General features: G+C 43.8%; 1 protein-coding gene, 1 long non-coding RNA gene and 1 pseudogene across 2 annotated transcripts; 1 reads left to right on the top strand and 2 right to left on the bottom strand.

Annotated features, from left to right (window-relative positions):
• Nucleotides 1–391: 391 nt before the first annotated feature.
• Nucleotides 392–823, bottom strand: LOC147976926 (uncharacterized). The gene has a single exon (XM_087521026.1). The coding sequence runs from the start codon at nt 821–823 to the stop codon at nt 392–394; it is 432 nt and encodes a 143-aa protein (XP_087377152.1).
• Nucleotides 824–11729: 10906 nt separating this feature from the next.
• Nucleotides 11730–13267, bottom strand: LOC125554346 (uncharacterized). Its single transcript, XR_007304374.2, has 3 exons — nt 13063–13267; nt 12851–12961; nt 11730–12397 (listed from the first exon to the last, which is right to left on the bottom strand). It is a non-coding gene; the product is annotated as an uncharacterized LOC125554346 (long non-coding RNA).
• A 4712-nt stretch (nt 13268–17979) lies between these two features.
• LOC125554935 (putative disease resistance RPP13-like protein 1) overlaps nt 17980–27336 on the top strand; it is a 74919-nt pseudogene continuing 65562 nt past the window's right edge.

Here is a 27336-nt window from a genome sequence, read left to right as displayed (position 1 = left end):
CCGCATTCGTTTGGATCGGCGCGGACAAAAGTGGCGGCCCAATGCGCCGACCCAAACGGACGCGCGTCCATTTTTCGTCCGCGGGCGACCCATTTCAGGCCCATTTTTGAGCCGGATTTGCGTCGGCGCGAACACGAGACGGACGCGCGCACTCGCTCTCTTTCCTCACCGGGCCCGCTGGTCGGTGGCACATTGGATTCACACTCTCGCCCGCCTGCCACGTCGCCGACGCCGCCGGCCATTTTTTCAGATAAAAATGGATACATAGATAATTCTAGCATACATAGGTAAAAAGAAAAGACCACCACTCGTCGATTTCTGACTCCGACTCGGTAATGTCCTCCTCCGATGTCTGAATGTAGGCGTCAGCATACGCCTCGTCTTCAAAGTCTCAACCCGCCGTTTCTCGTAGCTTCAATTTCAATTGAGCTGCCTGCTTCCGCGAACGCTTGTCCTCCCGATAGGCGGCTCGCTCCCTCCTCCTCGCGTCCCTCTTCGATCTCAATTGCTTGTAGAACTGGCACTCGTCGACGATGTCCTGTGGGTAGCCTCCACGCCACAGCACCAAGGCTTCCGCGTCCTTCTCTGCGATGGCGAGGCGACGCTGCCGCCTCCGGTGGACACGACGATCCTCGTCGGTGAAAAGCCGCGGGAGAGGCGCCAGATCATGCGCCCGCTGGCTCGACACGTTGGGAAAATTCATATCCCGACGAGGCCTCAGGAGGTGCCACGCCACCGCGTCTTGCACGCGGGCCGCCTCCTCTGCGGTGTCGAAGGTGCCGAGGGCGAGACGTTTCTCCGCGTGCCTCCACCACTCTCTCATATAGAAACAACCATTTTATCGAACACCTTATGTGCATTCACCCTACACACCAACTGAAAGATCGTGGATGTCGCCTAGAGGGGGAGTGAATAGGCGTTTCAAAATAATTACGGTTTAGGCTTGAACAAATACGGAATAAACCTAGCGGTTAATTTGTCAAGCACAAAACCTAAAACAATTAGGCTCACCTATGTGCACCAACAATTTAAGCTAAGCAAGATAAGCAACTATGTGATAGCAAGATATATGACAAGAAACAATATGGTTATCACAAAGTAAAGTGCATAAGTAAAAGGCCTCGGGTAAGAGATAACCGAGGCACGCGGAGACGACGATGTATCCCGAAGTTCACACCCTTGCGGATGCTAATCTCCGTTTGGAGCGGTGTGGAGGCACAATGCTCCCCAAGAAGCCACTAGGGCCACCGTAATCTCCTCACGCCCTCGCACAATGCAAGATGCCGTGATTCCACTAAGGGACCCTTGAGGACGGTCACCGAACCCGTACAAATGGCAACCATTGGGGGCAGTCACCGAACCCGTACACTTTGGCAACCCTTGGGGGCGGTCACCGGAACCCGTCAAATTGCTCGGGGCGATCTCCACAACCTAATTGGAGACCCCGACGCTTGCTTGGAGCTTTACACCATAATGATTGAGCTCCGAACACCACCAACCGTCTAGGGCGCCCAAGCACCCAAGAGGAACAAGCTCAAGGGTACCAAGCACCCAAGAGTAATAAGCATCTCAACTTGTAACTTCCACGTATCACCGTGGAGAACTCAAATCGATGCACCAAATGCAATGGCAAGCGCACACGGAGTGCCCAAGTCCTTCACTCTCAAATCCCACCGAAGCAACTAATGCTAGGGAGGAAAATGAGAGGAAGAACAAGAAAGAGAACACCAAGAACTCCAAGATCTAGATCCAAGGGGTTCCCTCACATAGAGGAGAAAGTGATTGGTGGAAATGTGGATCTAGATCTCCTCTCTCTTTTCCCTCAAAAACTAGCAAGAATCCATGGAGGGATTGAGAGTTAGCAAGCTCGAAGAAGATCAACAATGGGGAAGAACACGAGCTCAAAGGATAAGGTTCATTGGGGAAGAAGACCCCCTTTTATAGGAGGGGAAAAATCCAACCGTTAAGCGCTCAGCCCGCACACGAGCGGTACTACCGCTCGGGCGGAAGAAGCAGGGAAAAGGAGCAACAAAACGAACCTTGGGGCGGTAGTACCGCTTATAAGCGGTACTACCGCTGGAGGAGCAAAACACGGGACCAAAAGAGGCAGGGCAGAGCAGAGTACGGCGGCAGTAATGCAGTAGCGGTACTACCGCCCGACCGGAGCGGTACTACCGCTTATAGGCGGTAGGCGGAGCTACCGTGCCTTACTACCGTGCAACTACTGCTAAACCCGACACAAAAAGTGCAGGACCCAAAATCGAGGCGGTAGTAGAGCGGTACTGGAGCGGTACTACTGCTTGACGCTACAAGCGGTACTACCGCTGCCGACCGCGGTACTACCGCAAGGAGAAAACCAGAACTGCCATAACTTCTTCATAAGAGCTCTGAATTGAGCAAACTCAAGCTTGTTGGATACAAAACGACGAGTAGCATCAAAACAGCAACTAGTTATAGTAAGAAGAGGCAGGGGAGGTATGCCTAACAAATAAAGGAGTGAAACCTCCAACCGAGAAGAACCGGCAAAACCTCCAACATCGAAAACATCATAGAAAATGCATGTGAACTCCGTTTTCGATGAACTCAAGCTTGTCATCAAGATGACCATAAGCTCTAAGACTCACAAAGCGAAACAAACAAGAACCAATAAGGATGATGCAAGGATGCAAAGGTTTGAGCTCTCTATGAACGATACGGTCAAGCTACTCATCGAGAGCCCCCCTTGATAGTACGACAATCGATCCTATAACCCAGTCTCCCAACTACCACTATGAGACCGGTAAAATAGAAAACCTATCAAGGGCAAACCTTTGTCTTGCACATAGTCCACTTGAGCTAGATGATGACGATCTTGACTCCCTCAAGTTGGACCACCTTTCTTGATTGTGTTGGCTCGATGAAGACTAGTTGATTGCTCCCCCATACTCCACTATGGGTGAGCCACTCTTCCGCACATCTTCACTAGTCCATTGTCACCACAATGGATGGCAAGCTTCAAGCATTTGATCTCTTTGTGATGCTCCACTTGAACTTGCACACTGCAACCTTGAATCTTTCCAACTTTCTCCATTAAGATGATGTCTTGAAGGTAAACATGAATGTTCACACAATCTTCTTCTTCAAGACATGCTTGCAATAAGCTCAACACTCACATGACCAATCTTTGAATAATTCCTTAAAAGCACCATGGTCAACTCATAAACTCCTTGAAACCAACAAATGGACTTCAAGAAAAATCTATGGACAAATCCTTCAAATATAACTCAATGCAAACATTAGTCCATAGAGATTGTCATCAATTACCAAAACCAAACATGAGGGCACCGCATGTTCTTTCACCAACAATGATAAAGGACATCTTCGCGCTCTTGCCTGTGCAACTGTACATGTCGCCTTGCCTCCACTTTGTACTGTTGTCGCGCATAGACGGGCTGTCGGATGGCGCCGAGTCCACGCCGACGTGCCGCCCGTGAAGATCGAGCTCGTCAAGAAGGCCATGGACCGCTCGCCATGTTCCTTGCAGCTGAAGTGAGGTTCTTCTCCTGATCACCGCTAATAAAGAGGTGCTTCACCTGCTCCCCTTCCATGAAGATCGAGCTTGTCAAGAAGGCATTGGACGAGCTCGCAGCCCCGCTCGCCGCGTTCCTCGCAGTTGTTGTCGCCGCTAACTGGAGGTGCTTCTCATGCTCTCCACCTCCACCACCATGGCAGAAAGCTTCCATTGCTCACCAACACCCCTTCTTCTTCACCCATCATGGTATCCGTGATGGATTATAACAACTCTTGAACCCCTTTTATATGTATTGTTATTTGAGTAATTGTTGGCTATGAGTTGGTCAACTAATGAGTGGTTATTTGATATGGGTCGTCTACTCATGTGTGTCTTCTTCGTGTTGATTATTTACCTTTGCGGTAATTTAGTGATTGGACATATCTAGTCCATCGGTGTAGTTGGATGCATTCAACTCCCTAGTCCACACATGAAGTTGATAGGTAGTTGTGCAATCCAATAGACATCCTGGTGACATTCGTTGATATCTTGAGGGGAACACACCTTATATAGGAGTAATGGTTGCCCATAGAACTATTGCCTTCAGTACGGTCCTCGTGACATTAATGTCCTTCTGTTACCGCCGCTGGTATGGAACGGGAAGTGGGACGATTGAGTTGTCTCAATATGGCACTACTTAAGAGACAATGTTATGTGAGAGACCGCCCACCATTGATCGATTTTCATATCCTATAATGCAAGGTACTGACTCAGCTTAACTCCATTCGACACCAAAGCAGAACGAAGCCATACCTAGGCACCAGGGTACTCGTCTAAAACATCACATCAATTCTCCCTAGTTAATTTCCTTAGCTTAGTTTAGTATTTATTTTTGGTTCGCTCTAGTACTTAGTTTAATTCCCACCTTTTGTCGTTTCCCCTAGCACCCGACTTTACTGAACTATTTCCAAAATCCGGTTTGGATGAGCGTAGTTGCGTAAATGACGATGCAACTGTAGGGATTGATAAACCTTACTTATCACAATATTGTTGCAAAGCCATGTACATTTGCAGGACACCATCCACTCACAGTATCTATGAACTTGTTTAGTACCATCTATACTTATCCCTTTATATTCTACTCTTTAGAGTCTGAATATTTGGAGGAGATGCCCAAAGATTCCAACAGAACTAGAGAGTACTTTTACGAGAAGCAAGACTTGTTAGGTGGAGTTGAAGGAGTCAACTATGTTGTTGCTTATGGCGAAGGCTATGGATAAGAAGGATTGAAACAACAAACTTAGACTAGGGTAGTAATGAGAGCGGTTACTGTATCAGTAGCCGAGACTGATTAAGAATCGTAATATCATAGTGGTACTATGTCTTTCGGTACCATTAGTTTGAATCTTGTTGAACATGGTTTGTAATAATATAAGCTGTATTTAAACGCGCTATGTCTATGTTGTACAACTCCAAGGGATATAAGGTTCATGAGACGTTATATCAAAGACCGGCACGCTATACCATGCAGTGGTGTGCAACATCACCGTAGTTTCCAATCCCGTCTGATCAGAATTGAGGGGTTTTACATGCCTTCTCCCGCGTTTTGTTCTCTAGACGACAAATTCTTACCCAGATCACAACTGTCGACATTTTTTGGTCTACATTGGGTTTCTATAGATTCGAAGCACATTGCATCAAATCTCGTCGTTGTGTTGCACGACAATAAACCTAACCTAGCCGCTCCAAGGAGCCGACATGAATTTACACCGCAGCTTTGTCTAATCCATCTCGATAGACAAACTTAGGAGGATCGGAGCCGGGAAGGCCCACTTTGAAGATGAAGCATCGTCATTCGCCTGGGCGTTGTCACTACAAGGACTAAAACCCTAACATATCTAGTAGCCGGAGCCGAGACACCCGGATTCCTCTCCCCAACACCGACCCCCAAAGCAGCAGATGAATCCACAGGTTTAAATCAGATCAAGGGTATAGCCCCGGCAAAAAACTGGGCCGGGCAAGGTCGGGCTTGCTTTGGGTTAGGCTCGGGCTTCATTTTGCAGCCTGAAAGAAGATTCTCGCCTGGTTCAGGCTTCCGTTTACAGCTTTCTAGGTCGGGCTTAAGGTTTACGTGAGTTCATAATCTTGCCAAACACTTGGACTTCGATATGCTTATCAGGGTCGTCATTTGTGACTTATCTATCCTCATGACCCAATATTCTTTTGAACATTCACATAGATCAATAAAGTGTTGGCAAATTTAGAAAAAAAAAGTTATAGGTGAGCTCGCCGACGGAGATAAGGGGCCGGGAGAAGAATACGTGTCTCGACCAAGTCATGCGTGCAGCTGATAGGGTATCGTGTGTCTCAACCAAGGCGTATATGTGTCACGCCCCAAAGAAGTCACCCGCTGGTGGCTACTTACCGCTGTTGCTGCCCGTTCCCTGCCTTTCTCGTTAATTCCGATACCCCTTCTCTCTCTATCATCTCGTCTCCCGGCTGCCCCGTTCGTCCTTCCCGGCGGCGACGCCTCCCCGTCCCCGGCAGCTCGATCAGATCTCGGCCCCCTGCTCGGGTAAGTCAGCTCGATCGTACCCTTTACCGTCTCAGATTTTGTAAAATCTGGTGTGCCCATTTCTGCGGTTGCGTCACGTTCAATATAGGGTTTCTTTTTCAAGTTCCAAGCATCTCAGAATTAGTATACTTGTTATGTCGAGCTATTATCTACTCCCTACTCTACACGTTTCTTCACGTAGTAATTTGAATTGACAGACAAATATGTTGCAATTTCATTCCACACTTTTTAGGGGCTCTGCTATGAAGGTATATATGGACGTTACTGGCGCTAGACCACCTAAGTTTCGCAGGCTTACTGTCCAGGACAGCCTGAACAATGCAGCCTACCGTTTTGAGGGTCCTCTCCCTCAGGCTCAGGGCATCACCTTCAGTATCACGCTTGCTTCGGCGCCCCCTCAAACAATGGGCATGGCGCCCACAGTTCAGATTGAAGGCGGAGCGGCTGATCGTGTCCTTGGTAACGCCGCAGCCTGTTCTTTACATACCACCCCACCTGCATCTGCAGATGAACCACCTTCTGCCTCAGCTGGTTCTTCAAAGTCGAAACCTCGGGTGCGCAAGAGGAAGGCTCCCGCTCCTTTGGAGCCCATGCCCACGGGAGACCGAAATGGCGATGGTGTTTCTATAGACCCGACAGTTTCCCGCGTTGCACAACAGACTACTCGCTCCAAGAGGAATAGCCATAAAGCAAAAGTTGCCAAGGTAATTTATGTTAATCCCATGCAGTGCAGTGTATTGATAGCATAAATACCTCTCACTAATAGTTCCTTGCTGATAGTATCCTTCTGATGCTAGTTGTTATCTAGACAATGCTGCCAAAGTGCCAATCAGTGTCTCTCTTTTGGTCATATATACTTCGAATTACATTACTATTCTTAATTATCCGATAGTATGCTGCATTTATATAATTATAATTTTTGCAGCCTAAGAAGGTCTCCAAGAGGTCTCCCACCATAAGGTGCACTCCAAAGTCCAAACTTAATTGTTTCAGCTGTTAAGATTTTAACAGATGGCCAGAAGAATATAATCAAGCAGCTGGGTTTCGGGGAGGTGCTCAAATTGAGTATTAATGCGCTCGAGACAAGGAACCTACCAATATTTCTGCTGGATAATACAAGCGCATTTTCCCTTCTGATCGAAGTTGGCATGCAAGGCGGTCTTAAGATCACACCCCATGCTGTGCATTGTGTCCTTGGCATACCGATTGGTGGCGGAGACCCACCTATTTTCTCCTATGCACAAAGAAGAGAAGAACTTTTGAAGCTTAAGGAGCTACTCGGTGTCCCTAAGAAAAAGAAAATTACTTACGATGTCTTGTACGAACGCATCAAACTCAAGGGTGAGGACGAATTGACGATAAGATGCTTCATTCTAATTGTGTTCAATCGTCTCTTATTCCCCACGACAGCAACATATATCACAGGGAGGGATGCCGCCTGGACTTCTGACTTGGGTAATCTCCCAAATGTTGATTGGTGCAAGGTCCTTGTTGACGACCATCGTGATGCTATTGTTGCCTGGAAGTCCAAGAAATTGGCTGGAGGAACCCTGTCCATCAGTAGTTGTACCCTCTTTTATATTGTACGTCATCGCCCTGTTTTGTCACTTTTTTTCTGTTTTAATCAAAGGACGTGATCTGCATTTCAGTTCTTTATAATGTTGACATGCTATTTTTGTAGGTTTTTTATTTGGACAATCTATTCAGTTTGAATCGCCTTGATGCTATTGAAATCCCACGCATTGCACACTTCACCACTGGCACTATACTGGGGATATTGAATGAGGATAGGTGGAAGGGTCTGAACGGCCTCGAAACATATGGTAAACTTGCGGTGCGTCCTCTCTTCGAACCATACAATAATCGATATATTGTTCATTATAATCTCAGATTTCAAATGACATCACTATGTTTTTACTGTTATCAGCTTAGGTCGAGGGAGGGTACCTGCTATTTCGAGGATACTCAGTCTCATATAAATTTTGTGCCTAGCTTGCGTCAACAACTGGCTGACTCTTTTGACTGCTTGACTGGCTTGACTCAATCTAGAAAGTATGCTGTGATTGCTGCTGTCCAAAGATGTGATGATGATGTGTGTAAGGTAATCCAACTTGCACACACCAGGGTGGTGCATGAGCTTCGAGAGATCATGCAACCTGCAGCCCCACATACTCCCTCTCCTATTCGACCATCGAGCATACCAACTCCATCAGCTTCTGTACCTGCACCATCTACTCAAATGGAGAATGATGAGCCAACCGAGGAAGTCTTGCCGCTGACCGAAGACCGGGTGCAACACGATTTTACGTCTCTGGAGATGGGTACATCAGAAACTGTTTGCAACAGTCGTCAGGCTGCTGCATTTGACCCAATGTGTCCTCAGGGTCAGCATGATGCCAACGTTAATATTTCTCTCACGCAAATTGTGCAAGGTGATAACGATAGTCGTCTGGCGTCACAGCTAGGTACCGTTATATTTAATTATTAAGCAATTTTTGTCCTCTATGCTGCGATTAACACATTACTACAATTATATATTTTTTTTCTGTCATTGATGAGTCAATCATACGCACCTGACAAGAATCAAGATTATTGTATATTTCTTGCCTACGTTTCTATTTAACCGTTTCTTATTTCTTTAGCCCCATCGCCTACAGTTCCTGTCCTGACAGATGATCTTGTCGACTGTGCTTCAGTTCATGATGAATCATCTGGTGATGTCAATCTTAGTAAGAAGGTACCTGCAAATTTTGAGCATCTATCTCCGCCCCGACAACCCTGCCGGACTGTTGAGACATTAGAGGCAGGAGGTACTACACTTACCCTAGTTATCTGAATGTTCTGAATTTGATGGAACTGGACGTAGATGTTGGAATTGTATCTGTACGATACATCATTTCATTACTCTAGTTTATGTTTTAATGTTTTTAACGACTCATTTTGCATTGCCTATTATCTTTTTCAAGCTGAGGTGATGGAAGAAGCAAATGTTGATGATAGGCGCAAAGCTAAAGAGGCTAGAGAGATAGCTGCACGGGAGGCTGGTATCTAAGATTTTGCTCACTGCTCTCATATTTGTTTTACATTTCTAATTTTAGCTGCTGGGAGCATTACTGTCCGTGCATCAGTATTTAAGTAACTGCTCCGTTTGTGTTGAAGCTATGCCTGCAGATCAGCATGTACTTTCAGCTGTCATAACATCTACACAAATAGAGGGTTCTGGTCCAACCGAGGAAGTGTTGCCGCTGACCAAAGACCAAGTGCAAGGCAGTTTTATGTCCCTGGAGATGGGTACATCAGAAACTGTTGCCGGCGGTCTTCAGGCTGCTGCATTTGACCCATGAGTGCTCTGGGTCAGCAGGATGCCACTGCTAATATTTCTCTCACGCATATTTTGCAAGGAGATTACGATCGTCTTGCGTCACAGCTAGGTACCATTAGATTAATAATTAAGCTTTTTTGTTCTGTATGCTATGTTAGCACATTACTATAGTTACATTTGTATTTGTATTTTAGAGCATGTTGATGAGCTATGGGGTTTCAGAGCAGACAAAGTGGATGATGCCACAATCCTACCTGACAGGAATCAAGGTGATTGGATGTTCATCTTATTCTTTTTATGTTAATTTTGATCACGTTTCTATTAACTTTTGTTCTGTAGCTAATCCACCTTCCGCGCTGCCTACTGTTGCCACCTGCATGGATGATCTTGACAACCATGCTTCAGTTCATAGTGGATCATCTGGTGACGCCAATGTTAGTAAGGAGGTACCTGCAAATCTCAAGCATTTACCTCTGTCGGGACAATTCTGCCAGACTGTTGAGACATTGGAGACAGGAGGTGGAGGTACTACTATTTACCCAGTGTTATCTGAAAGTGTTGAATTTGATGTCCAGTTAGTTGCAACGAGATCTGTATAGTACATACCTTTATTAATCTTGTCAGTGTTTTTATGCTTTTTAACGTCTCGTATTTCATTGTATATTAATTTTTGAAGCTGCGATGACGAGGCATGAAGCAAATATTGATGATGATAGGTGCGAAGAAGAAGAGGCTAGAGACATATCTGCGCGCGAAGTTGGTATCTAAGATTTACTCATCTCGTGTTTGTTTTGTCTTTGATGCAGCTTTTGTATAGCACTTCTAATTTTACTACACATGTTTTTCATTGTTTAGCCGCTGCTTGCGGTGTTGTCCTTCCCAGTATTTAAGTAACTGCTCTGTTCTGTGTTGAAGCTATGCCTGCAGATCAGCATGTAGTTTCAGGTGCATGTATCCCTTTTGATGACTTGATGCTTAGACTTCAGAATGATCCAAGAGTAGCTCTATATGATGGTGTAGAAATGGATTATGATGATATAGACTGGGACCTGGATCTAGGACAATATGGTGCTGAAGTTATTCGACCATTGAGCCAAGGATCTGTGGCATTTCATTTGGAAGAAACTACAGGGGAGGCCGACAATCAGACCCGGGAGGTCTGGGGGAGCACGTTTGCCTCTCGCCTACTGAGCGATGCCTGGTTCTCTCCTGCTGGTGAAATTCAAACCCAGGTATCTGTGTAAGATGTATTATTTTCACTACACTAATCTAATTGTCATTGAGTCCAATATGTCGAATCAATTGATCTCCAAGAGTATGTGTTCACTGAATCCATATTACAGTCAGATGAGGGTGCACTGGCTGTAATATGGGTCATTGTACTGGGCCGGCTGGCTGAATCATTAACTGAATCCACGTTCATCGGGAGATCCTACACGACATTGGCTGGCTGGTCAGCAGCTTAGAGGTGCAGGACTAGCACCTCACTGTCCTAATATCAGGTTTGTTATACCTGTAGTATAATGAACCTTGCTGTGAGTGGTGACCATGCGGCTCCAGGCGAAAGCCCTGCCCGACCTTATCGATGCCTTGTGGTCCAGTCCTCTCTGGGTGAAACCCAGATCCAGCTTGCCGATTCGGAGCTGGATCTGAGGACCACGGCGCCATCGATGATGTCGCTACCTCCTTAGAGGTGTGGTTCTTGGAGGCTTGACCCTCAGTATGCATGTGGGTCAGTGGCGCACGCCTTGGCCTCTTCTTGCAGCTCTTACTTGCACCATTGTATACGTAGTTGCTACTCTAAACCATGATGTATCCTCTCAACGTGCAGCCTGGAGTATATATTTTGCTCAATGTGTAAATTCATCTGTTAGTAATTTATGGTAATGTCGGGTATGCCAGGAACATCAAACATCGGCGCAAAGCTCAAAAACAGTTGCCGCTAGGGCTAGGGCTCTACATTGTCATCGCCAAACCAGCAAGTCAAAATTTTCAGAGCCTGCTGCTACCGAGGTAATTTTGTCCTGACCATTCATGCTTTATAATTTTTTGCTTGCGACTTCAGTTTCTATTTGGAATGTCATTCTTTCAGCCTGCCAAAGCTTCTTCCTATCAGACACGCGGCCGAGCTCGGAAGAGCAAAACCTCTTCGCTATCCTGTCACAAATCAACCGACGCAGTACATGTTGCTGTGTTACATAATGATAAACCATGTGTAACTCGCAAGCAGTCGGGAAAGAGGCCCTCGAAGCTAGTGTTGCCCTTCCAGAGTAAAAGTCAAAAAAGGTGCAAAAAAGACAGCTGCAGAGACACTTGATAGGAAGGAAGAAGCTGCAAAAATGAAGGCCGCAGACGCTGAAGCAAGGAAGAAGGCAGCTGCCGCGAAGAAAGAAGGAAGGAAGCTAGCAGCTGCGATGAAGAGGGCAGATGGTAAAGAGGCCAAGAAGAAAGCATCTGCAGAGAAGAAAACCCCATCTACTGCTAAAACAATAAAAGAGAACTTCGGTTTTGACATTTCAGGGCTTAGATCACAAGTGTAATCCAAAGGGACAAAATTCGGTGTTTTGACATTTGCAGATCTTTAGTCTCCGAGTGAGCAATCTGCTATTTTCGCTTGCACAATCTATCTACAACCTGCTGTGTCTTTTGTACAATTGCACAATCTGTGTTTCTGCATTTCAGATAAGCATTGATCTCACAGCTTGGATTTTCTTTTTTGAACTGACAGCTTGAAATTTTTAAGTAGATGCGTAGGGTATTTACCTGTGAAGAAACTCGTAACGGGAAGTACAGCTCTTGAAATAATCAGGATAGATCATAGATGGTGTGTGTAGCTGTTAGTTTTAAACGTGCATGGGTGTTTGAAACTGGTAAACCTTTATTGGAAGTCTAGCCTGGAGTCCATGATGTGTTTTTACACATAAAACACAGAGCACTCCTCTCCACTCCTGGTATACCGCGAATGATTATCTTGATTCCGACGATCTCCAGATCGGGCTTCTCGGTTTGTCTGTTCCTTGTCCAATCAAATACGGTGTTAGAAATAAATTAAGCATTCAGTGGATGCTAAGGTTATTGATTGGCATAAGCAGTATGCATCTCAAGGTTCCAATCTTCCAGAATGATTCTGACTTTTGCTATGCTGGTCGGACTTCAAACTTTCACTAGACATAGTGCGAGGGTGATAATAAAGATCTTACCAAGTTTGCAACACGGTCTTTTATAATTACCAAATTGTAGAGCAGAGTTAAGGCCTAGTTGACGCTTATGTGATGATTCCTTACCTGACTTAAGAAATGAGTTTTTGCAATGTTGCCCGAGTACGTTTAAAACTTTCACTGGCTAGACATAATGGTAGAGTGATGATAAAGATCCTACTGTGATTGTAATACAACGTTCTCTGCATTTGTTGAAATGTAGAGCAGAGTTAAGGCTTAGTTGGCACTTGTTTGATGGTTCCTACCTGACTTCAGTCTTCAGCCTGCAAAGAGTCTTGTGAGCTGTGATCGCCATCCACAGCCCAACTGCTAAACCATGGCATGGCATGGCATGGAACTCTTTTCCTCCACAATCCCTAGTCATGAGAGGAAATTCGTATTAACAATAAAGGAAAAAAAATCTCTTAAAAGCAATTCAAACAGCTTACAGTGAACAAAGTACTGCCAAAGAACCCACCTATCAACTGCCCCCTCATCCATCTGTGGCGAGATACGACTCGAGCATTTCCACGGCCGCCGCCGCGTCCGTCGACCGGATCTTCTCAGCCAAGGCCCAGAACTCCTCCTTGGAGAGCTTGTGCACGGAAGCACGCTTCGCGGCGGAGGCGATGGCGGTCCCCCTGACTCGGCGTTGGCCGACGGCGGCGGTGGCGGAGCCGGAGGGGGGGGGGGGGGGGGGGGGGAGAAAGGGTGGACAGGGCCTAATGAAAAGATCGGCAGGCGTACGCGGGCCAGGCAGCCCGGAACAGAAAAGTGCGCGCGCAGGTGTTGGACTGGCCCATTTTTCTCCTTCTCCTTTTTTTCGCTCGACTCGTTCGCTGTGATAACTTTCCCACTGGTTTTAAAAATATATTTCTTTCACACTATTTCTTTTCTTTCCATGCCTGATTCTTCATTTCTCTACTCATTTGACCGTTTTATAGTTTTTTAAAAGTATTCACCAATTTAGGGAAATATTTGAAAATTTAAAATTTCCACAAATCTGAAAAAAATCATGAATTCATTTTTTTTGCAATTTCAAACAAATCAGAAATTTAAAATTATCACGAATTCAATAAATGTTCATGAATTCAAAAACATATTCACGAATTGAAAAAAATTGCGCGTTTAAAAAATACGCATGAATTTTAAAAATGTTCCGAATTCAAAAAATATTGACGAATCCAGAAAATATTTGTGAATTTGAGAAAATGCTTTCTATTTCAAAAAAAATTTGTCAATTAAAAAATGCGGCATTGCAAAACCCTGATTTCAAAAAATGTCTGCAATTTCAAAAACTATTTGTGAATTTGAGAAATGTTGCCAAGTATAAACAATGTTCCTGAATTCCAAATATATTCATGTGTTCAAAAAATATTAATGCATTCAAAACATGTTCATGGATTTGAAAATGTTCATAATTTTTTAGAACTGCATGGACATTCAAAACTTGTTTGTGAATTCCAAAAATGATCATAAACTTGAAAAATGTTCACAATTTCAAAATAAATTCACGGTGGCTAATTTTTTTGCAAATTCAGGTAATGAATTTGAAAAAATGTTCATGATCCAAAAAATATTCACAAATTTGAAAAAGTTCACTAATTCAAAACTGTTTAGGAATTTAAAAAATGTCATGGTTTGAAAAAATTCTTTGCAAATTCAAAATAATGTTCATGAACTCAAAAAAAATGTTTCTGAACATGATTTTTATATGAATTTAAATTATGTTCCAAATTGGAACAGTTTCAATATTTAAATAGGTATTTTTGAGTTAATTTTTTCACAAATTTAAAAATAGAAAATAAATTAGAAGTCATCTATGCTCCTAAAGGGGGAGTCCGTAGGTCGTTTCGCTCGTTTGCATGCAGTCATTGATGCCCAAAAATCATGTTAATTATCTTTTGTGCAATTTTTGCCTTGCCCATGGCTGGATGCAATTAATTAGCCATACCAGTTAATTTATAAAGTATAATCGAGCACTTGAACGAGAGGATCACATTAATTATGAAGAGTATCATTCTTTGGACGGAAGGATCACATTAATTATGAAGAGTATCATTACTTGGCGGTAGGATCATGTTAATTATGCAAAGTACTATTGAGCGTTTAACAGTATGATCACTTTAATTATGGAGAGTATTACTTTTTGGACATGAGTATCATGTTAATAATGAAAAGTATAATCTGGTGTGTAATGAAATGATCACGTTAATTATTAGAATATCATTATTTGGACATAAGGATCACGTTAATCACGAAAATTATCAATGAATTAATTTGTATATCAGTTATTAATGTAAAACAATTTGAAAACCAAGCATCAAATCAATTTGGAAATCAAGTCATTAATGCAATTAATTAGCTAGATAATTAATTACACATGTAATTAGTTAAGTCCGTATAAGTAGGGATTTTATCTGTGCCAAATCAATTATGAAAATCAAGTCATTAATGCAACAATTGATTAGTTAGTCACCTAATTAGGGATGTGGATAATTAATATAGTAGAAAGTTTTTCCAACCGTATCTCTACTATTAAAGTGGTGTTGTGGATTAGACGTGGTACGTCCAACTCGATCTCCTCCCGTTGACCCCCTACAAAGAAACCCATCCGCTCTCATCTTCCCACACGCATAAGAAAACCCACCTCCCTTGTCTCACATGAAAAAAAGTACAAAAGAAGATTTGGAAACAAGCAACGAATCAATTTGAAAATCAAGTCATTAATGTAATTAATTAGCCAGACAATTAATTATGCATGCAGTTAATTAAGTCTATTTAAGTAGGGATTTTTGTGCGACAAATCAATTATGAAATCGAGTCATTAATGCAATTAATTAATTAGGGATGCAAATAATTAACACTAGAAAGTTTCTTCAACCTGTATCTCTGCTATTCTCTACTTCTAAAGGGGGAGTTGGTAGGCTGGCATACACGATTTTTTTTCATCTCACCTCCCACCACCCTCTTTCATAGGTTTATTTTCGCCTCACCTCTCACTGGTTTATTTTTGCCTCACCTCCCATCACCCCTCTCACTGGATTATAAGGAAACAAATAACGTACAAATCAACTCTTTCCTTTTAAACAAGCAATTTCCAAACGTAAAAAATATATCATGGATCTAACTTTTCTAATTTACCCAAATCAACCGACCCCTCCCATCAATGCAATTAAATAACATATAAATGCACACTTCCTTTGCAAAACAACACTTTTCTAACATACAAAAGACCATGGATCTAACTTTCCTAACTCACACAAATCAACCGATCCCTCTCATCAATGCAATTAAATAACTTAAAAATACTCTCTTTCCTTGCAACCCAACACTTTCCTAACGCAAAAAGATCACGTATCTAACTTTTCTAACTTACTCAAATCAAACGATACCTCTCATTAGCGCAATTTGCTTTAGGAAACAAATGACGAATTTCAAGGAAACTAACATGTAAATCATGACACACCTACACCATAGAAACAAATACCGTTATGAAATCAATATGTAGCTACTTAATTTGTTATGGAATATTATCAAAATACGGAGCACAAAGGACATTTATTCTTTATTGAAAAATATTCTAAAATTATCTCAACTATTGAAGGAAAGTTGGTCGATTGCTTCCTCGCTTCCAGATTTCTCACCTCCAACGATCACTATCATCGCACGAACCACCTCATCCCTAAGATTATTTTTCAGCCACACCTCTTGCTGGTTTTTTGGTATTTTTTAATGCAAAAATTTGATTGACCGATTGATAGATATATGTAATGCCTTCCTACTCTTGTATCTGAACCTTCCTTCTACGTTATGACCAGAATCATAACTTTCCTTTTTTTTCTTCAATCCCTTCACATCCCTGCTACTTGTGAGCTACGTTGGGATTTTACCCGAAGAGGAAGGATGAAGCAGTATAATAGAGATAAGTATTTCCATGAGTGAGAACCAAGGTTTACCGAAAAAATTGGAGAATCATGCAAAGCATCGTGAACAACACTTGCACACACAAAAGCAAATACTTGCACCCAACGTGGGCAAGAGGGTTGTCAATCCCTTTGAACTCGTTACTTGAAAGGATCAAATCTTGTATAGGTAGATAGATAAATTGCAAAACAAAATAAAAGTAAATAAATTGTAGCAAAGTATTTTTGGTTTTTATAATATGATAAAAGTAGAGACGGGGCCATAGTTTTCACTAAATGCTTTTCTCTCAAACACATACCATACGATGGGTAGACAAATTACTGTTGAACTGACTCCTGCCTACATCTACACTATTAAACCACCAATCAACCGCTATCAAGCATGTATCTATGGTATTAAGTTCATGACAAACGGAGTAACACCTTAAGCTAGATGACATGATGTGGACAAAGTAAACCCACCCAATATGAATAAACCCAGTCATTTTACCCTTACTCACAACAATACAATATGTGCCTCATTACCCCTTCTGTCACTGGGTGAGGACACCACAAGATTAAACCCATTATAAAGCACCTATCGCACTGCTGCACTCGTTTTTGCAGGGAAGTCTGTAGCACAACTCCAGCTACATCCTTGTTGATCCTGCCCCCAGATCCTTCTTCCTCACTCAACTTTCCCCTTCTCCCTCCTGAATCCCCCTACTCCCACATTCAGCCTATTGCGATCCACACAACTCGGCTCCGGGAGTAGCGCCCAGCGCTACAATTCGACTGAGTGGAAAGGGTGGAGGAGCAGAGAGCCGACTGTAGTTCAATCTAGCCGAGTCGCTGAAACCGAGCTTCGTGCCGCACTTTGCTGGCCGACCAGTGTTAAGCCGGCCAGCTCCATGTAGTCCGTCGTGGGGAGCCAGTAATCTAGAGGACAAAGTGGAGTTAGCTGACGAGCAAGTTTGTCAGCTCCGGATTTGTCGCGAGGAGCCAGCAATCTAGCTAGGAGCGGGAGGTGAAGCCAAGGATTTCGCCTAGTGGAGGGCATCGTCCCAACAGGTATACTCTGTCTCTTCCCCTCGCTTCCTACGACTCCTTCGTCGCCTCCAATTTGTTTGCACATTGCTGAGTGCTGACCAACACACATCATTTTTGCAGAACCATCCATCCACAGAGAAGCCCGGACCAACCTTCGTTTGTCAGGCTCGCACTAACAAACATTGCACACCATCCATCCACCAGTCCAAGCTGTGCTCATTTTTGTAGAACCATCCATCCATAGAGAAGCTCGGACCAGCCTTCGTTAGTTAGTCTCACACCAACATACATTGTAGAAGGCAGAGCCATCCATCCATCCACCAGTCCCAGCTGAGCTCATTTTGCAGACCCAACCATCCACAGAGAAGCCCGGACAAGCCTTCGTTTGTCAGTCTCACACCAATACACATTGCACAAGGCAAAACCATCCATCCACAGAGATGCCAGTCCCAGCCGCACTCGTTTTCGCACGAAAGTCTGTAGCAACTCCGGCCATATCCTTCTTGGTCAATAAATCTTTCACCTATGTCAGCAAATACTTCAAGTCTCCACACATGGATGAGGTCAAAAATAAACTCGTGCTCGCCATGCCCAAGATCCAAGCAGTGTTCAATGCTGTCAACCCCGAATATGTCAGAGAACAGAGCAGCACCCTGGATGTGTGGCTGTGGCAGCTGAGGGACGCTGTCGAGGCGGCTAAGGATGCCATCGACGAGCTTGAATACTATGAGCTCGAGGAGAAGGCCAATGATCAAAATATTGCTGAATGGGGTTCTTTGTTTGACAAGATGAAGCACAAGTTTGTGAAATCTGTTCAAACTTCGGAGTGTCAAAACTCTCAAAAAAGTTGTTGATGGTGACATTGTCAGAAAGCTGATGAAACCGGTGGATGCTTTAGATAAGGTTGTTGGTGGTGTTGACAGTTTCCTCAGCCTCACAGACCATCTCAATGGAGCTTTTTCCAGCAGTGAGCAGCAAGTGCAAGTGGACAATGTTTGCCAAACTGCTTCCACGTTGAGTGCAACTATTTTCCTTGAACGAGAAAAGGAAAAAGAGAAGATCATTGGATGTCTAGAAAATACATCAAGCCAGACCAATATTGTTTCTATTCTTTCAGTTGTTGGCCATGGTGGCATGGGGAAGAAAAGTTTGGCTCAAACCATATGCGAACAGAAAGAGGTGTTGGATCATTTTAAGCTCATATGGGTCACCGCGTCAACTAGCTTTGACGCAACATCACTGACGAGAAAAATATTGGAATGCGCTACGGGCGCAAAACCAAAGGCTGATCAGCTGGAACCACTACAGCGAGATCTGAAAGAAAAGCTCATGTCTGATAAATTTTTGCTAGTTCTGGATGATGTTTGGGAAGATAAGAAAACGGATGAATGGGAAAATTTATTTGCTCCATTGAAGAAACTGAACAATGCTGGAAGTAAAGTTTTGTTGACAACCCGTATGCAATCTGTAGCGGACATGGCTGCCAGAGTAATGGGGGTCAAAATAGATCAACGCTTGGCATTGCAAGGACTACAGGAAGATGAAACTTTTGAGCTCTTCACTCATCATGCCTTTTCCGGGTTGAAGAATCTAGCAGACTACGGAAATTTGAGGTTAATTGGAGAACAGATTGCAAAGAAACTGCTAGGATTTCCCTTGGTATGTAAGGTTGTTGGTGAGCATTTGCAAGATAAGGCAACGGTTGAGTACTGGAGCAGATTTTTGCACAAAGGATTGGAGCATTTTAAAGGAACAGAGGAGGATATTATGAGGGTTCTCAGATTAAGCTACTACCACCTACCAACAGAGTTACAGATTTGTTTTTGCTATTGTTGCATAATTCCTCGCGATGACTATGGATTTCTGAAGAAAAAATTGGTACAACTATGGATTGGCTCAGGATTGATCTCACAAGCTCTAAGCGACACTCACACTTTGGAGGAAACTGCAGAAGAGTACTTGGCTCAGCTAACTAGAAAGTCATTCTTGAATATGAAGTCAAGAGATGGTCAATTGGAAGAAGAATGGTATGTAATGCATGATTTGATTGGCGAGGAACATGTCCATTGGTGAATGTGCAAGAATAGATAATCCCGTCCAGCTTAAAGATGAAAAGGATACACTCCGGTACCTCTGTATTGCCAATATTGACAGTTTCTCTGCTGATGATGTCAAGAAATTCTCCCGTTTCAAGAACTTGCGCACTATTATCATTCACACTGACCCCTGGGTTGAAAATGATGTAGTTTGTGCACTTGAAATGGTTGTTGAGAGCTCCAAATCGTTGCGTCTATTTGACTCACAAGGATGGGACAAATTCTGCTTTGCTGACAAGTTTAAGTTTGGTAACTTAAAACATCTTTGATATATCTATGTGCCTCGAATATCACGAGGCATGATACGTGGGGTTGCCAAACTTCATCAGTTGATGGTACTTTGCTATGTTAATGGTGGCTTGGAGACCGAAACATATGATCCAGATACTTAGGGTACCTTGAGCGCTTGCGATATGTATCCTTTGGAGTGAGTGGATTTGGTAATTTCTGCATAAGAAAGCTCACTTCTCTTCAGGAACTACATGACTACCGGGTAGGAGGAACAAAATGCAACGAAATAAGTGCAGTTGGGAACTTAAGAGATCTCGGTGAATTGGGTTTGGAGGATCTTGAGAATGTTCAGAGTTATGAAGAAGCTAAGAATGCCAAGTTGAAGGAAAAATAGCGTCTCAACAAGTTATCTCTAAAGTGGTCTAGAGCTGGTCAAATGACAGATGATTTGGTTCTTGACAACCTTGAGCCAAACGTTAATATTAGCGCATTGGAAATTAATGGTTATGCAGGTCCCAAAATTCCATTTTGGATTGAGAATTGCTCTCTCAAAAACATGGTGACACTACAGTTCAAAGGATGTATGAACTGGGAATATCTTCCCTATCTTGGTGAGTTAGTAATGCTGAACGAACTAATGTTGTACAACCTTCCTAAGCTAGGACAGATTGGTCGATCATCTGACATGTCTAGCAGCAGTAGCTCAATGGAGTTGTTGTTACCTCAAAGCCTTCAAAGTTTGGATGTAATTGAATGCCAAAAACTGAGGGAATTACCTATTCTACCTCCAAGCCTAGAATCATTGCTAGTAAAAGATGTTGGTTTGACCAAACTTGCTTCGATTAGCAAGATATCCAGTGAGAGCATCGAGCCCAGATCATCTAAGCTAGATTTCATAACTGTCACCAAATGTCCATGCTTAACTTCTCTAGAAGGGAGTCTTTTGGAGCAAAAACTGTACATGAGAACTCTCAATGTCCTATGTTTGGTTGATTGTGTACATCTGGAGTCCGCGTCCATACCATTTGAAGAAATGAGAGAGCTTAAGGAGCTCAAAATAATGGAATACCCAAAGTTGAGGATGATAAGAGATGCCAAAGATATGCTCTTGCCATTGTCACTAAGGAACCTGGCTATCTCATGTGACTACTTGGAACCTGCTCGGATCATTGCAACTGCTCACCAACTTATGTGCGCTCAATCTGCGCAACTGCTCGAGCTTGGTGTCTCTCCCCTCCAGGGTGTTAGGAAACGTGAGGAAGAGAGAATGACTGAATAGTTTTTTGTATTGAGGAGGAGAGATATATATACAAGGTTACATGGGCCTGGGCCTCACTCTAGACTATGGCCCTGGGCCTGTACAAGACAAACACAACATATATACTTAACACCCCCCTTCAAACTTAAGGTGGGTCAGGAGCATCTGATACACCAAGTTTGAGAGTGTGAAACCTATGTTGTTCCCTAGTTTGTGCCTTGGTGAAGAAATCTACGACTTGAAGCTCTGATGGGAGATATTGTAGCTTGACAATGGATTGTTGATAATGAGATAGAGTGAAAAAGGCATCCACACCAATGTGTTTGGTCAACTCATGCTTGACTGGATCATTAGCAATCTAAATAGCAGTAGTGCTGTCACAAAGAAGAGGTGTTGGTGTATGACATAAGAGACCAAGATCATCCAATAGCCAGCGAAGCCATACAATCTCTGCTGTAGTAGTAGAGAGAGCCCTAAGCTCTTCCTCGGCGCTGGAGCGAGACACGGCAGTTTGCTTCTTTGATTTCCATGCAATGAGTGATGTACCAAGAAATATGCAATAGCCAGTGACTGAGCGACGATCAATAGGATCACTCGCCCAAGTGGAATCATAGTAAGCATGAAGATGGAGCTGACTGGAATTAGCATAGAACAAGCGGCGAGATGTAGTTCCCCTTAAATACCTAAGGACTCGGAATAGGTGACCATGATGAACTGAGGTGGGAGCACAGACAAATTGACTGAGAATATGGACTGCATGTGCGATGTCAGGTCTGGTCACTGTGAGGTACACTAGACTGCTGACAATGTGACGATAGCGAGAGGGATCCTCAAGAGGAGTGCCATCAGTAGGACGCAACTGCAGATGAAGCTCCATAGGTGTAGCAGCAATGTGCGTGTCAGTGAGACCTGAGGGAAGAATCAAATCCTGAGTGTACTTTTGCTGGGAGATATAGTAACCATCATCGGTGTGCTCGACCTCAATCCTGAGAAAATAGCTGAGAGACCCCAAATCTGACATCTTGAATTGTTCACTCAATTTTTTCTTAACAAAATCAATATACCCAACATCATCTCCAGTGATCATCATGTCATCTACATAAAGTAGAAGCAATGTATGACCATGCTCAGATGTATGAATGAAGAGTGCAGGGTCATGTTCACTAGGAGAAAAACCGGCAGCTGAATCACAGAACTGAACTGCTCAAACCAGGCACGAGGGGCTTGCTTAAGCCCATAAAGAGCCTTTCAAAGATGGCAAACATGAACTGATGGAACCTTCATACTTGGAGGTGGCTGCATATAAACTTCCTCATGTAAATCACCATGAAGGAAGGCATTCTTCACATCCATGTGGGAAATTTTCCATGACCGAGTAGCAGCCACAACAATTAGAGTTCGAACTGAAGTCATGTGAGCAATAGGAGCAAACGTCTCATCATAATCTTTCCCATGAGACTGCTGAACACCTCTTGCAACAAGGCGAGCCTTATAGCGTTCCACAGAACTATTTGACTTGGTTTTAACCTTATACACCCATTTGCAAGTGATAGGGACTGAACGAGGAGGTAATTATACCAAATCCCATGTACCAGTATGCTCTAAGGTTGCAAGCTCCTCAGACATAGACAGTTGCCACTCAGGTGACACAACTGCCTCCTGATAGGTACTAGGCTCAGAAGCAGCCCTTGCATATAAGTCCTTTTTGTATCGCGTTTCTAGAGAAGAGTCGTCAGTGCAAGGATCAGTAGTACTGGCTAGAGGAGTAGAAGACAAAGGCATAGATGACTGCGTGTCACATGGAACTTTAGAACGACGAGTATAATGGAAAGTACTGGCTGGAGGAGTAGAATAACGATGAGTGTAATGGAAAGGAAGACTATCTAGAGGTGGAGCTAGTGGAAGAGAGAAATGAGCTGGTGAGGAAGGAGATGAAACATGTGGTGGAGATGGTTCTGATGTTAGGACAGAGGAATGTTGTTCAGCTATGGACTCATCTAAAAAGATAGGTGGAAGTGAAAGAAACGAGGTAGACTCTAAAGAAGTTGAGGATGATGGTTTAGTGGAAGGGGAATAGAAGAAGGGTTGATCCTCAACAAAAGTGACATCGTGAGAAAAGCGAATGCAACAAGCAGAAGAATCATAGCAACGGTAGCTCTTATGTTCAAGACTATATCCAAGGAAGACACACTGAGCAGACAGAGCAGTCAACTTGGTACGCTCACGAGGTGCTAAAAGAACATAACAAGTACAAGCAAAGAAACGAAGGTGGTCATATGTGGGAGAACCAAATAAAACCTCAGCAGGACACTTGCCCTCAAGGTGAGTAGAAGGTTGGAGATTGATAAGATAAACAACAGTTGAGATAGCTTCACCCCAAAAATGAGTGGGGACAAAGGAAGAAATCAAAAGGGTACGAGCTGTCTCAACAATATGGCGATGCTTACGCTCAACAACACCATTTTGAGCATGGGCACCAGGGCATGAAAGCTGAGGGAGAGTACCCTCAGATGAGAGAAACTCGCGAAAAGCAGTAGATAGATAATCCCCCCCCCCCCCGAGTCAGAACGAAAAACACGAACATCACTAGAAAACTGAGTATGGACCATATGTACAAAAGCCTTATATATAGAAAACAACTCAGAATGATGCTTCATAAAATAGACCCAAGTATGTCGAGAGTGATCATCAACAAATATGAGATAATGTTTGTGGCCACCTTTCAAAACAAAGGGGAGAATGACCCCATACATTAGAGTGCACTAAATCAAAAGGATGACTAGAATGAGTAGTGTTGGAAGAGTATGGAAGATGTATTTGTTTCCCTAGCTTACAACCCTTACAGTGAAAACCAGCATCTATGGAAACATGACCCAAAACACCTTGTCGAACAAGGGTAGATAAACGAGAACCACACAAGTGACCTAAGCGATGGTGCCACTGGGCAAAAGAAAATGACGAAGTGGATCTTGATGTTGATGCAGCCATCCGGAACGCGGATGTGGTGGAAGCCGAAGGAAGGTGTAAGGTGTCAAGGATGTAGAGGGATGTGGATCCTCTATGGCGATGGCCAGTTCTAATGACCCTCTTGCTCTGACGGTCCTGCACATAACAAAATGAGTCATCAAAACCAACAAAGTAGTTCATATCAGCAAGCTGGCCAACAGACATAAGATTCATGGACAACTCTGGAGCAAAGGATATGGCAGGAACATAAAACTTGGGTGTGCAAAGAGAACCCTAATGAGTAATAGAACAAGGTGTACCATCAGCAGTCTGAACAGAGGCATCATCCCGCACTGGCTGGCAAGACACAAGCGGAGAGTGATCAGAGGTCACATGGAAAGAAGCTCCAGAGTCCAGAACCCAAGGCTGGGTTGCAGCAACAACAGGCTGAGAGAGAACAGATGTAGAAGCACCCCTCGCTTGCTGCTGATAAGGAGCCTGGGGTGCACGACACTACTGATTGAGGGCCCGTCTAGCCTGAAACTCAGCTAACAGCTCTGGATGAAGCTTGAAACAACCATCTCTGTGGTGTCCTGCCTTCTTACAGAATGAGCAGACGACAGCTAAAGGTGTGTCCTTGGAGGCACCTGGCCGCTGAGGAAAAGCCAGAACACTAGTGTGTAGAGTCTGCGCAGAAGTAGCCTCAAGAGAATGGAGACGAGTATCCTCAGCGATCAAGCTAGCAAGTGCCTCTTTCAAGGTGGGATGAGTCATACGACCAAGCAATTGAGTGCGAATGTTCTCAAAGTCTTGCTTGAGACCCATCACAAACTAAAACATGAGAGTCTGATGGTCATAGTTTTCCTTTGCTGCACATGACTCACAACCAGAATTACCCTTTGGAACCATGGAACCTAGCTGCCCAGTGATGCGAGTGAAAGCTCCATAGTACTCTTCTATGGACATGTCTTCTGGCTGCCGAGTGTTGTGTAAATTCTGAAACTAGGAGAAATGAAGTGCACTGTTGGGCTGAAGGTAGCGCTGTGATGTCTACTACACAACCTTCTTCTTGTAGACGTTGTTGGGCCTCCAAGTGCAGAGGTTTGTAGGACAGTAGCAAATTTCCCTCAAGTGGATGACTTAAGGTTTATCAGTCTATAGGAGGCGTAGGATGAAGATGGTCTCTCTCAAGCAACCCTGCAACCAAATAACAAAGAGTCTCTTGTGTCCCCAACACACCCAATACAATGGTAAATTGTATAGGTGCACTAGTTCGACGAAGATATGGTGATACAAGTGGTATATGGATGGTAGATAAAGGTTTTGTAATCTGAAAATATAAAAACAGCAAGGTAACTAATGATAAATGTGAGCACAAACTATATTGCAATGCGTTGAAACAAGGCCTAGGGTTCATACTTTCACTAGTGCAAGTTCCCTCAACAATAATAACATAATTGGATCACATAACTATCCCTCAACATGCAACAAAGAGTCACTCCAAAGTCACTAATAGCGGAGAACGAACGAAGAGATTATGGTAGGGTATGAAACTGAAGGAAATATGCCCTAGAGGCAATAATAAAGTTATTATTTATTTCCTTATTTCATGATAAATGTTTATTATTTATGCTATAATTGTATTAACCGGAAACATAATACATGTGTGAATACATAGACAAACAGAGTGTCACTAGTATGCCTCTACTTGACAAGCTCGTTGAATCAAAGATGGTTAAGTTCCCTAGCCATAGACATGAGTTGTCATTTGATTAACGGGGTCACATCATTAGAGAATGATGTGATTGACTTGACCCATTCCGTTAGCATAGCACTTGATCGTTTAGTTAGTTGCTATTGCTTTCTTCATGACTTATACATGTTCCTATGACTATGAGATTATGCAGCTCCCGTTTATTGGAGGAACACTTTGTGTGCTACCAAACATCACAACGTAACTGGGTGATTATAAAGGTGCTTTACAGGTGTCTCCGAAGGTACTTGTTGGGTTGGCGTATTTCGAGATTAGGATTTGTCACTCCGATTGTCGGAGAGGTATCTCTGGGCCCTCTTGGTAATGCACATCACTTAAGCCTTGCAAGCACTGCAACTAATGAGTTAGTTGTGGGATGATGTGTTACGGAACGAGTAAAGAGACTTTCCGATAACGAGATTGAACTAGGTATTGAGATACTGATGATCGAATCTCGGGAAAGTAACATACCGATGACAAAGGGAACAACATATGTTGTTATGCTGTTTGACCGATAAAGATCTTCATAGAATATGTAGGAACCAATATGAGCATCCAGGTTCCGCTATTGGTTATTGACCGGAGACATGTCTCGGTCATGTCTACATAGTTCTCGAACCCATAGGGTCCGCACGCTTAAAGTTTCGGTGATGATTTGTATTATGAGTTATGTGATTTGATGTACCGAAGGTAGTTCCGAGTCCCGGATGAGATCAGGGACATGACAAGGAGTCTCGAAATGGTTGAGACGTAAAGATCGATATATTGGATGACTATATTCGGACATCGGAAAGGTTCCGAGTGATTCGGGTATTTTTCGGAGTACCGGGGAGTTACGAGAATACGGGGAAGTAGTATTGGGCCTTAATGGGCCTTAGTGGGAAGGAGAGGCAGCAGCCAGGAGGTGGCGCGCGCCCCTCCCAAGCCCAGTCCGATTTGGACAAGGGGTTTGGGGTGCGGCCCCCCTCTCCCTTCCTTCTCCACTCCCCTCCTTCCCCCCTTCTCCTAGTTGGACTAGGAAAGGAGGAAACCTACTCCTACTAGGAGTAGGAATCCTACTCCCTTGGCGCGCCCCTCCTAGGGCTGGCCTCCTCCTCCCTTGCTCCTTTATATACAGGGGCAGGGGGCACCCCAATACACACAAGTTGATCTGTTGATCTCTCCCAGCCATGTGCGGTGCCCCCCTCCACCATATTCCACCTCGATCATATCGTAGCGGTGCTTAGGCGAAGCCCTGCGTCAGTAGCAACATCATCACCGTCATCACACCGTCGTGCTGACATAACTCTCCCGTGAAGCTCTGCTGGATCGGAGTTCGCGGGATGTCATCGAGCTGAACGTGTGCTGAACTCGGAGGTGCCGTGCGTTCGGTACTTGGATCGGTCGGATCATGAAGACGTACGACTACATCAACCGTGTTGTGCTTCCGCTTTCGGTCTATGAGGGTACGTGGACACACTCTCCCCCTCGTTGCTATGCATCACCATGATCTTGCGTGTGCGTAGGAAATTTT

This window comes from Triticum urartu, chromosome 4A (genome assembly GCF_056163025.1).
Source record: "Triticum urartu cultivar PI428250 chromosome 4A, HENAU_Tu73, whole genome shotgun sequence".
In the NCBI taxonomy this organism is placed as follows: domain Eukaryota; kingdom Viridiplantae; phylum Streptophyta; class Magnoliopsida; order Poales; family Poaceae; genus Triticum; species Triticum urartu.
The sequence above is the reverse complement of the archived record's forward strand: the minus strand, read 5'-3'. Positions and strand labels throughout refer to the sequence as shown.

What these genes read in the sequence shown, in the direction of transcription:
- LOC147976926 (XM_087521026.1), bottom strand. Translation starts at nt 823, where the DNA reads ATGAGAGAGTGGTGGAGGCACGCGGAGAAACGTCTCGCCCTCGGCACC.